This window comes from Bos taurus, chromosome 3 (genome assembly GCF_002263795.3).
Source record: "Bos taurus isolate L1 Dominette 01449 registration number 42190680 breed Hereford chromosome 3, ARS-UCD2.0, whole genome shotgun sequence".
NCBI lineage: Eukaryota > Metazoa > Chordata > Mammalia > Artiodactyla > Bovidae > Bos > Bos taurus.
The window spans coordinates 103,383,059-103,395,855 of record NC_037330.1 but is presented as its reverse complement, the minus strand read 5'-3'; the positions used below and the strand labels follow the sequence as shown (position 1 = coordinate 103,395,855).

Sequence of the window (12,797 nt, the reverse complement as noted above, 5' to 3'; positions counted from 1 at the left end):
GAATCCCAGGGACGGGGGAGCCTGGTGGGCTGCCGTCTATGGGGTTGCACAGAGTCGGACACAACTGAAGTGACTTAGCAGCAGCAGGAGATCATGTAGGTTAGCGCTACATAGCCTACTACTTACCACACTGGTGGCCCACACTTTGGGCTTTTAACGCCGGAGCGCAGCAGGAAGCCCTCGACTTTAGAGGGAATCCAGTCTCCACCACTAAATTCTAAACTTCTCAAATTTCTTCTCCGAGCCTATTATCTTCCACAGGACTACAACTCCCAGCAGGCCACTCCCAGGATTCTAGCGTTGTGGCAGCCAGTAGAAAGGAAAGGGAATCCTCAGGAACCAATCCTGAAGAGGTAGGGCGGATCCTTTCCGGGTTCCGGTTCCGGCTCCGCCCCCCGGCTCAGAGAGGCGGTACTGTTCCTGACCGCGAGACGCTGGAGCTAGGTGGGTTGGGGTCGGGCCCGAGGTTGCCGTGGGGAGGTGCTAGTGGCTTCGCGGGGGAACTCTCAGCTTAGTCCCTTTCCTCTCACCGGGCAGCTGGGGCTGTGGCTTTGTTCCTCGGACCCCCTGGGGAACAAACGGGGCCCTGTGGCCTCTCGTCCCAACTCCTGGAGCCCCTTCCCGCCTGCATGGCCAGCGTCTGGCTCCAAGCCCCTGCCTTCCCGCCCTTCTGTTGGCCTTTGAGTACCCAGTTCCGCTGCCACTGACCATATCTTTGGGGTCAGCTTCTCCTTCTCTCTCACCCCTCCGGCCCCACGCCCGCCCGGCAGCTCTGAACTTGGCTCCTGTAGACCGCTCCAACCTCAGACTCCGCCCGGCTGCACACAACCTAGCTTCTTGAGTCGGGTTCCCAACCCTAACCAGTCTCTCCTCGGACCCTCTGACTGTTTTGGTCCTCTTCTCTCTCTGACTCCTTATCCACCACCCCCACCTCCCCGTTCAGTTCGCAGTTCTTTCACACATTTCCCCTGATATTTCCAAGCTCCCCTCTTTCCTTCCTCCCTGCAAGTCTTGACATGACCCTAAAGGCTCCTCAGACCACTTTCCAGCTTTGTCCCTTCCATCTAACCCAGGCTCTTGGCCTTCAGCATCTCTAATCACAAGCCCCATCTTCTTGGCTCTAACTTGTTAGATCTGGCTCCTTTTGCACACCGTCTCAGTCCCTTCCACCTGTGGTCCTCCCTGTACCTCTCAACCTCCTGGGAAGACAAACCCCATGAGTCCCTTTCTCCCCAATCTCTGAAATGTGATATGGAAATGCTTCTTTACCTGGCACTGTCTTCTTAGTAGATGGTGGGTTCCCCATCTGTGTCAGTTCCAGTCTTGCTCATCCATCCTGCAAGTCCTGACTCAAAGACTACCTTTTCCATGAAGCTGCTTATCCCTGAACTCTTCAGGGAGATATGCTTGTGTCATCAGAACTCCCACGGGACTGTATTTATTACTGGTGTAGCGCTTAAAAGCACTGGCTTTGGAGCAATGGGCATGGCTCCCAGTTCTGCCACTCATTTGGTGTGTGCCCTTGGGCGAATTACAAGTTTCCTGCTTCGCCTGGAACTTAACCTTCTACACTTACATGACAGTTTCTGGAGTTGGTGGCCCATGACGCTGCACTGTACCATAAAGTCTTTTAGGGTGGTGACTCTAGTCTTAAATCTTCTTATTCAACTCAGCATTCAGCTCTGGGAAGAGTCAGGGCTTGGTATATTGTGAATTCTCAGTATAGTGGGATTGGTTATGAGTGGAGGCCGTGTAGCTCATTGCATAGAGAGAGATATTGGAGCCGTAGGTGGGATGGGAAGGAGTAGGAGGTAAATTAAGATCATATCCATTCACTCATACTTAAAAAATTTTGAGCACCAGGCCTTGTGCTGGAGACATTACTAAAATGACCAGTCCCTGCCCACAAATTGCTAATAAACTAATACTGGGAACAAACATGTAAACAGATAATTGCAAAACACCGTAAAAGCCAGTACAAAATTCTGTGAGTGCATAAAGGAGGAAGTGGGCAGGAATTAAGAGATTGCTAAGGAATCGTGGGTGAGAATAGACACAGGTAAGCATAAAATGGGTTGTGGAGACAGACCTGGTCTTCACTCAGTTTATTCAGTAAATATTTATTAAGGATCTATTGTGTATGACTGCCACTGCTCTAGGAGTTTGGTTTACATTAATGAATAAGGCAAAGAACCTGGCCCTAATGGGACTTATGTTTTGCAAGGGGAGGCTTATACTAAATAATAGACACAAAGAACAGATCATTAGAAGGTGAGAAATGCTATGGGGCAAGGGGGAACTGAGTGTGGGGGAAGGGGTTATAATTTTTATTTTTAACTTTTAGTTTTGGAGGGGTTGTAATTTTTTAAAGGGATGGTCAGAAGATAGTGACTAAGTATCAAGGAATAGTTTCTGGTTTTTTTTTTTTTTTTTTTAAACATTACTTACCTAGATTATTGAAAAAAGAAACACTCTTAACAGAGATTGGTAGATTATAGTTTGCTTTCTTTTGTTTGAAATAAAGTTTTGTTAGGATACAGCCACACCCAAGCATTTACGGATTTTCTACGCCTGCTTTTATGATACAATGGCAGAGTTGAGTAGTTGCAACAGAGATCCTATGACCCCAAATATTTACTAAATATATACTCCCTGGTCCTTTACAGAAAAAGTTTACTGACCATCCCCCCACCCCACTCCTTAAAGGTTTAATGTACTGTCCATATTTCACATTTTAGATTATATATACTGTACCATTTTTTTAATTGAATTTTTAACAAGATCATATAAGGAATCTTTTTCATTCTTGCCTTCTTTACAGGGCTAGCATATAGTGTCTTCAGCAGTTAATTGCAGCTGTCATGTACTGAATGACTAGTACATGCCACACTTCACACTGAGCATATGATAGGCATTTCCTCTAACAGTCCTGCTGTGTCAGTTGGTCTCACAGTTTCAGTGATACAGGAGTTGAGGCTCAGAGTGGTTGAGTAATTTGCAGAGTTGTAAAGACAGTATATGTCACCATTGAGATCCAGCCCTAAATGTAGTTGGTGTCCCTTCCATTATTGTTTGTTGTTGTTTTCCACAAAGGATGCAGAATTACCAATCTTTCATTCCCTGTTGTCAGTGTCCCGTCATAGCCCGGGCTTGCCTCCCACATCCCCTTGTTCATGTCACTCTGCGGTATTTCCACCAGTCCATTCTGCCTTTTGAAATGCCATTATTTCCTCAAGGTTCTGAGGAAATACCACTCTCCTCTTGTCAGTATTTCTCTCCCTCACTTGCCGTCCGTGTCTGTAGGAACTCTAAAGGAGTCTGAGTGGCTTAGCGAGCATCTACTGACATATGCACAAATAGGCCCCGTGCTGGGGACTGTGTGGGGGGCAGTGGGGCAGAGGGGGCAGTGTGTGCCTGTGAGACTGTGTGGTGTGAGTGTGTAGCTGCGTGTGTGTATGGTGTGTGGTGGTGTAGCCATGTATATGGTTCTTTGTATGGGAGGGCTGTGTATGGTGTGTGTGATTGGTACGTGTGTGGCTGTGTAGGTGTGATTGCATGATATGCACGTGTGTTGTAAGAGTGTGTGTGTATGGTGAGTATGACTGTGTGTGTGGTGTGAGACTGTGTGTGTAGGCACTGTTCTGTGGGGTGTGTGAGTGGAAGTGGGCACTGCCCAGGCAGAACAGACACAGTCCAGGCTCTGCAGTGGATCTTGGAGGACCCAGATGTTACCCTTTATTTGTTAGACTATGGTGAGATGTGGCGAAGGGAAGGGTGGCAGAACACTTCAGAGGATTCAGAGCTCGGCCTTGTAAGTGAGTAGGAGAGCCTCAGGAATTAGAGGTTCTGTTATTTTCAGTTTGAAAGCAGGCAGATAGAGGGATACTTGTAAGGAAGACTTTTCCAGATAAGATTAAACAGAATGGGAATTTCAGTTAACTTAGGCAGAAAAATCAAACTCACCCCCTAATGGAAGGTCCTGTACTTGCAGGTGAATTACAGTCTAGACTTATGGTTTAGTGTGGTAGTAAGATAAGTGGCATTATGCAAATTTCACAGATAACATCTTTTGGGGGTGGACAAAGCTGGGGGCCTTCCTTTTGCTGTGGTGGGTAACTTTACATATCTGTGGAGGTTTGTCACTTGGAAGTTAGTAAAGGCATTCTTCCAAGTATTCCAATTAATGGAATGAAATGGTTCTTTCTATAGGGATCGTGTACCGGGACAGAATCAACCCAGGATAGAAGATTCGCTGGGGGCTGGTCTGACGCATGGAATAAAGGTGTTGGCCATTTGTGTTCATTCTCAGGGTTCAGAGATGGGCAGTGAGAAGGAGCAGAGCCCAGAACAGCACCTACCCGAGGAAGGGGAACGGGGTAATAAGCCCTGGAGAGTGGATGACTCCAAGGTACCGGATGGGGAAAAAGAGCCTGGGCAAGCAAACCCGTCGGAGGCGCCACAAGGGCCCAGTCCAGAAGAGCCCACGCAGGAAGTCGCTGTCTCTGCTGCAGAGCCGGAGGACCTCTCTGCTCATCGGAGGCCCGAGGTGGATGAGAAGCCCTTTGTATGTGTCCAGTGTGGCAAAACCTTCAACAACACCTCCAACCTGAGGACGCACCAGCGCATCCACACGGGCGAGAAGCCTTACCAGTGTTCCGAGTGCGGTAAGAGCTTCTCCAGAAGCTCCAACCGGATCCGGCACGAGCGCATCCACCTGGAGGAGAAGCACTACAAGTGCCCCAACTGCGAGCAGAGCTTCCGGCGGCACGCGGACCTCACCACGCACCAGCAGGACCACCTGGGCCGGCGGCCCTTCCGCTGCGACCTCTGTGGCAAGAGCTTCGGCCAGAGCTCGGCGCTGGCGGTGCACTACCGGACCCACCTGGAGCCCGCGCCCTACATCTGCTGCGAGTGCGGGAAGAGCTTCAGCAACAGCTCCAGCTTCGGCGTGCACCACCGCACCCACACGGGCGAGCGGCCCTACGAGTGCACCGAGTGCGGGCGGACCTTCAGCGACATCTCCAACTTCGGGGCGCACCAGCGGACCCACAGGGGCGAGAAGCCCTACCGGTGCACCGCGTGCGGGAAGCATTTCTCCCGCAGCTCCAATCTCATCCGCCACCAGAAAACACACCGGGGAGAGCAGGCCGGGAGAGAGTCCAGCTGAAGAGGCCGAGGGAGCGCGGACAGAGCAAGGGGCCCCAGCCTACGTAGAAAGACCTTTAGGATCCGCTGCTGCTCCATTGACCTCAAGCCCTTCTCCCACTTTGGAGACGGGTTTTCTGCTGCCTCTGAAGCCAGGATCTCCAGGAAGTCAGAGAAGGGACTCTGAGTAAAAATCTTTACATTTTTCCAGGCCAGTTTCTTGTGGTAGATAGTCAGAGGACTCCATCTTAGTTTCATCTCCTTGGGGTGAAAGAGAAATAGGGTAGGTTTAGTACTTGCTTATATCATTAGGGTGACCTTCTCCTGGCCTTTAAGGAAGTGCCTGTGAGATAAGCATCGCTGTCTGGACGGTCTCTGTATTGTGTATGGACTGCTTGAGCTTAGGGCGCACTGCAGGGGTCCACTAATTCCACCCACTGTGCCTCAGCTGGACAGGGAGGAAGTGGCTTCCCAGGCCTGGAGAAGAGGTCTCAGGTCCTACTTTAGGAATGAAAGGGAAACCCTCAAGGAACCTTGATCCAGGGACCTTCACATTCCCTCATGTTTGTGACTTGTCACCCCCAGCCCAGGGTGCATCTGTTTCTCCAGGATTAGCAGTAAAACCCTTTAATGAAAAGGACCTGTGTACTTATTTGGGGGCATCAAAGAGGTGGAGAGATGGTCACACGGCCCCCAGTCTGGAAGGGAGCTGAATTTCAAGAAAGAACAGGTGACTGCTCTGAAAAGCAAAAGGAAGCAGCCAACTGAGGTCTGTGAGGAGGAAGGGGAGAGAGAGGGAAGTAATACTAATTGAGCATCTACTGTGTGCCCTCAATGCTACAGGTCACATTCCCATTCTTTACTTAGTTTTGCAGCAGCCTGCAAGGGAGTATGTGGAGGAGACAAGTGAGGAAAGGTGAAATCGCTTGCTGTGAAGTCACATGGGTATGTTGATAGAGCCAGGGTTCAGACCTGGGTCTCCCTTGTTTCTGAGCTGAGGCTCTTTGACTACATTCACCTTGTTGGCTTCTGAAGGAGGAGCCACTTAGGGAGCTGGCCTGGGACCAGGTGATTTCCTGGAAGTGGGAGCTGGCGCGTGGCCTCTTGAGACAGTCCTGGACCCTTTGCTCTGGGACGTCAGTGCCAAGCATGAGAACCTTTTCAGCTTTAGATTGATAATTGATTGACACTATTCTGTGCCTAGGAAATATGACAGGAACTTGGAGTAGGGGCTGAGGGGTGGGACAAGATGAACCTAGAGAGAGTCTTTGCCCTTAGCAGCAGTTTAGTTCCTAAGGTTGGGATAGCTTGGTAGAGGTCAGGCCTGGCTTCCTGCCCTTCTGAAGGCCTGTCTCCATGTGGCAAGTTTTCAGTGTTTTCTGCATTAAAGTTTATAGAGTTCACCCAGATTTCCTCCAACAAATAGAAAAGACCACCCTCCCCCAACCCCGCCTCTGGCCACTCTGGGGTTCTGTTCTTCCAGGGTGAGAGGCCCTCATCTGTCACCAGCTGGCAGAATGACTGGCACAGCTGATGACCTGACCTACTGCAAAGGGATCCTGCCACCCACCCAGGAAGGGATGTGCCTTTATTTTTTCTAACCATAAAACATGACTTCCAAACAATTCCCTGATATTTGTAGGGTCCTTTTCAGTTTACAAAGGACTTTTATTTCATATACATTTTCCCGCTCCTTGAAAATCTTCATACAAAGTATTTTAAACATATAGTCACCCAACTTGTATGTATATCTTGCTCCCTAATAATAGAAGTTGCCAGGGACTTCCTGGCTGTACAGTGGCTTAAGACTGCTTCCACTGCAGGGGCTGCGGGTTTGATCCTGGCTGGGGAGCCAAAATCTCACATGCCGCGTGGCCAAAAATAAAACTTAAGAAGTTGCCATCTAACACCTACTGAGTGCCAGTTATTTCTGATTTGCATGACTAATCTGCAAAGTAGCAATATCCCCATTTTGAAGATAAGGAAATTCTGAGGGGTTAAATGACCTGACTTAATGGCTGAGCTGGGATTCCAGTTAGGCCAGCTCTTCGTTTTTGCTCATTACCAAGCTAGGTCTGCTGGTGGTCTTTCAGTCTGGGGAGCTTGGTAACATTAACCTTCCAGACCCAGAGCCTTAGTGACAACTGCTGTGACTTGGAGTCTTGCCAGTAAGACCTAGGACCTGCTTTGAGCTTGCTGGCCCGTTTCATTTACCCTTTTCTGACAATTGCATAGGCTATGTTTTTGGTCTTGGTCCAGGCTATTGAGTTCTGATTAGTCCATTTATTCACTCTGATTTCTTTTTTTGCTAACTTCCTTTTCTTCATTCCTTTTTCCTCCTCCCTTTCCCTTCCCCTTCTTTCCTCCCTCCCCACTCTTCCTCTCTCTTCCTCCTAGTTACTAGGAATACTGACAGTGAAGATATGGCTTCTGTATTCTCTAGTGTGGGGTGGCTGCTAGGTTTCAACAGCAGGCAAACCTGGAAGGGTGGGGCTCCCATCAACTCCTGGCACTTGATCCTGGTGTGGTGACCACCCACGGCCTCCCTGCCCCTGGACTTCCCATCAGCCTGCATGCAATTCAGTTCCATCCACCAACATTTATGAAGCAGCTATTACGCGTCAGGAAGCAGGGAATTCTCCCTGCCTCACCTAAGGGGGTCCTAACTGGATGCCTGAGAGGGTCTGCAGCAGGGAAGGGATGTTGTGGGTAGGTGTGGAGAAGGGAAAAGCTGAGCACGCATAGCCTATGTGCAGGCCTTCTCCCCTCAGCACTGGAGAACCTTAACCCCTGAACTCTCTATGATAGGAAAGATCTAAGGGACATCAACACAGCCATAGACAGAGCTCCTGGGTCCTGACTTCTGTTGGGATGGACAGTCACCCCTGGTCTCCTTATGCTCTGAAAGTTCTGGGTTCCTTCTGCTATGAGATCCCAGATGAAAGCAGAGGCCCACATGTAACTTGCCACCTACCATCCAGTACTCCTTGGAATCCAGGCATTTTCCCAGGCTCTAGTCCACAGAGAGACGTCATCCCATTAGGATTTGGGTAACAATACTTCTTTCCCATTCAGTCTCACAAAAACCATAATGCAGGCAAATTACAGGATTGCTTTTGATGGAGCCCAGAAGAGAGGCCTGGAACCAGCCCTACACAGGTTTGGGTACTGGGAAATGGTGATTGTAACAGCATTTACTACTGATCCTAATTTTAAGTCTTCATAGTTCTGCGAGGTAATTACTGTTTCCATTTTGCTGACAACGAAATTGAGGTTCAGTTAGATTAAGTAATTTGCCCATTTAAGGTCATGGGGCCCCTAGGTGGCTCACCTGGGATTTTAACCAACCCAGACCCGATAGTAAGGCCTTCTTAATGACATGGTAATTGAGCCTTGCTCCCTGGACCCCCACTCCCTGTCAGGTCCCACTACTCCTTAGAGTGGTCCTATCCCACCCAGAAGGATGTTCTTTCACATCTCTATCATGGTTATTTGGCTTGGCCTAGGAATTGATGTTCCTAGAGAAGATGGGGTGTACTGAGCCAAAGCCAGGCTGCTGAGGGTAAGGTCTGAACAAGAACAGGGATCAGCTGGAGCCCTGTGAGGCTCCTCCTTGTTCTCCCTCCCCCACAGGGTGTCTTCTGGGCGGTACAACATCTTGCTCTAGTCCCCATGGTGATTTGGGACCCTGGGACAACCAGGGCTTGCTCTTCCTCTTCATTGGACACTGAGAAGCTGACTGTCTTTCCCCTGCTCTGGGACACTGCCCCGGGCCTCAGCTTACTGCCCTGAGGCTCCCACCCTGGGTTTAATTTTCACCAACCCTAATGTGAGACAGCAGACCAGGGTACAACCTGCAGAGCTCCTTCACCTGCAGAAGCAGGCCAGTGATGGGAGAGGGAGGAGCCTCCAGGAAGAGGTGAGAAATAACTACCACTTTACCCTTCAGAGTTCTTGCCTGAGACTCATGTCACAAAAGACAGATGAACAGGAGAAAAACAAGCTTATTCATGGGTATATCTCACAAACCTGAGAGACACCCAGGGAAAATGAGTGAACTCACCTAGCTGGTCTAACGTGTTCAGTTGTGCCCAACTCTGCCACCCCATGTAGCCCACCAGGCTCCTATGTCTGGGATTTCCCAGGCAAGAATACTGGAGTGGGTTGTCATTTCCTTCTCCAGGGTATCTTCCCAACCCAGGGATCGAATTCACATCTCCTGCGTTCTTTACCACTGAGCCACCTGGGAAGCCCTACGTGGCCTAAACAGCAGTTTAAATACCATCTTTAGCCAAAGACGAAATAAAGGTGAGGGTGAGGAAGCCAGCCAGTTACGGGAGGTTGCCAGGAAGAGCAGGGTAAACAGGGTAAGGCTTGTTATGCAGATTAAGTCTCTGCCTTCCCCATCAGTAAGATTCTCTTACTATCTAGTTGTTTCTCCTAGTGCAGCGAGGGAGACAACCTCACAAATAGAGATTTCCTTTATAAGTGTAAATTTCCCTTTCAAAAAAAGTAATTCCTACTCTGTTTTTCTGAGTCATTCCTTCTGACTGTGGGCGACTGGCACTTATACCCAGAGTTCCGAGGCAGGATGATAGGTGTCATTCACAGTCATGCCCAGGGGTCTGCGGGAGCAGCCCCGGGGAGGGCCCTAACCTGGCCCGTACTGGACATTGGTCCCCAGGACTGAATAGGACAGTCCTTCCTGCTAGGAACTCAGAGGAAGGGAAACTCCCTTCTGAACAAGGTGCTGGGGGAACACAGGCAGGATGCCTAAACTCTTCACAGGAGGGGAGAAGGCTGAGAGGATTGAATCTGGTCTTGGAGAATGAGTAAGTGTTTACTAGTTAAAGAAGAGGAAGGCTATTTCTGATGGAAGGGAAGCTTTAGTGTTTTAGGGAACAGTGAAACATTTGGGGTAGTGAAGGTTGTCCTGGGTAAGAAGATGAGGTTGGTAAGGTAGCTGGGGACTGGGTCCTGAAGGGTGTTGGATGCCAGGAAAAGGAATTTCAGGTTGTGGACAGTAGAGAATTTTAAAGCCAAGAGATAACATTATCACATTCATGCCTGAGGTTCCTGTGGTCTGTGCAATCCTCTGTGTCAACAAAAAACTAATCAGGCGATCTAAGAAAGAAATAGAAAATTTTATTTGAGCCGTACTGAGGATTATGACTCAGGAACAGCCTCTCAGAAAGCTCCGAGAACTGTTCCACCCATTAGACGTCAAAGCAAAGTTATATAAATGAGACAGAGGGTTGTACGTTGTGTTATTGACAGTTTACACAATCCAGATCTGTGTGTACAAAGCAAGCAGTGGGCCATGGGTCATCATGGCCCCTTCCAAGATGAAGAAGGAAGATTATCTCCCAGGAAGTTATAACCCTTGATGAGATTAAGAAGAGACATTGTCTCTGAATGAGGTCTGGTAGTGTAGGTGCATAATACACAGTAAAGAGGGAAGGAGGAGGAGAAAAAAATTTTATTTAAAATTTTCTTGTCTTACCATAAAATGTAAATTTTATTTCATCCCTTGTTTGTCCCCATTTGCTTAGTCACAGAACTAAGCACCTTCCTGAGTTCCCTAGGACGTTCTGTCATATCAGGCATTTGTACAGCTAGAATCCCTTCGAGAGACTGGGAATCTTGGGGAGGGGTCTCATCAGGGAGTGGGGCTAACTTGCTCTTCTTTCCTCCCATCACTATCCTTACTCCTCCTCTCTCAGATTGCTGTGGAAACTCCAGGTCGTTTTACTCTGTTATAAAAAAGCTGTCCAGCTCTCCTTGCTGCTGCTGCTGCTGCTAAGTCGCTTCAGTCGTGTCTGACTCTGTGCGACCCCATAGACAGCAGTCCACCAGGCTCCCCTGTCCCTGGGATTCTCCAGGCAAGAACATTGGAGTGGGTTGCAATTTCCTTCTCCATTGCGTGAAAGTGAAAAGTGAAAGTGAAGTCACTCAGTCGCGTCCGACTCGTAGTGACCCCATGGACTGCAGCCTATCAGGCTCCTCCATCCATGGGATTTTCTAGGCAAGAGTACTAGAGTGGGGTGCCATTGCCTTCTCTGGTCCAGCTCTCCTTAGCTTCCGATAATAATTTGTATACGCAAACACATCAAGGGGCTAAGCAGAACAAAGGCCTCACCGCTTAACAGTGGTACAGTTCAGCTCAGTTGTGTCCAACTCTTGGTGACAGTGGTACACCCATCCCCAAAAAGCAGTTGTAAAAAAAATCCAAACGACAAATATCCTGGAAGATTTGCAAAGCATGTGAACATGTTAAAGGTTCAAGACACTCATGTGAGCACAAGTGTTTTCCACTTCTTTCTGAGACCCCCATTAAAAGGACAGAGTAGGCATATAAACACCTAACAGAAAGAAGATGGCAGGGAGATGGGGTGGCAGGTGAAGCGATGTCAACGCCTTTCTAGAAGCGGATGACAACACATTCGTGATTCAGCAGAGTGGAGGAAGCCATGGCCCAGAAGGTAGGTGATGGACGTGACAGCCAGTCTTCCTGGCAAGACCCCACAGAGGCTCTGAGTTCATAACCAGCAAATACTGGGGACAGACATGAAAAGTGGACCTAAAAATGAGGGAGCTGGTAGGAGGTCTTTCTGTGCAGAAGCTTGTACCAGTCACCCCCTATCCCTCCACCTTCAAAGAGGAGAGTGATTGGCACTTACCTCCAGACAAGCAACACACCACACACACAGCCAAACCAAGAAGAATCATTCTATGGGAATCCAGTAAGTCCCTAGGGGAAATCTAGGGTGTTTAATGTGGTGTTGACATCTCAGAATAAAACTTTTGTTATTCTGACATTTATAAGCCTCCCACCCTTCCCCACCAGGAATCACCCAAACACTCACCCTGTAGTAATTCCTGACAGAAAACCCTACTGCCAGAAGTCCTTCATGGTCCCGCTCAGGCAAGCAGACACGGCAGCAGAGGAAACACAGCAACAGAGAAACCAACACAATTACTGAGACCGTTGGTCCGTTATTCCATAAACATACAACCAGCAGCACCAGAATGATAAAGACAGTTAAAAGCGTGAGACAACACAAGCCGAGTAGGTGACTCCAGAAAACAGAAAGCTATAATGGCATAGTAGAATCATTTAAAAAAATTGATTATAGTTAATTTATAATACTACATTGGTTTCAGGTATACAACATAGTGATTTGGAATTTTTATAGCTAATACTCCATTTAAAATGATCACATTGGTTATATTCTCCATGCTGTACAATATATTCTTGTACTTCATTTTATACATAGTAGTTAGTAACTTAGTCCCCAACCCTATCTTGTCCCTCTCTCCCCCCAACTGGTGACCACTAGTCTGCTATTTCTGCTTCTGTTTGGTTATATTCATTCATTTTACTTCTTAAATTTCATATATAAGGGATAACATAAAGTATCTGATTTATTTCACTAAGCAAAATGCCTCCAGGTCCATCCATGTTATTGCAAATAGCAAAATTGCATTCTTTTCATGGCTGAGTAATATTCCATTGTATGTGTGTGTGTGTGTGTGTGTGTGTGTGTATATATGCGTGTACACCACATTTTATTTATTCATTCATCTGTTCAGGGACACTTGGCTTGTTTCCATATCTTGGCCATTGTAAATAATGCTGCTATGAGCATTGA

The 12,797-nt window shown here is 48.2% G+C and overlaps 1 protein-coding gene across 2 annotated transcripts; it reads left to right on the top strand.

The window, feature by feature from the left end:
• The first annotated feature begins 402 nt into the window (after positions 1–402).
• Positions 403–7,052, top strand: ZNF691 (zinc finger protein 691). 2 transcript variants are annotated; one of them, XM_005204773.5, is made up of 2 exons: positions 403–444; positions 4,310–7,052. In XM_005204773.5, exon 2 carries the CDS (start codon positions 4,319–4,321, stop codon positions 5,165–5,167), a length of 849 nt encoding a protein of 282 aa, XP_005204830.1. In that variant the 5' UTR covers positions 403–444; positions 4,310–4,318; the 3' UTR covers positions 5,168–7,052.
• The last annotated feature ends 5,745 nt before the right edge of the window (positions 7,053–12,797 follow it).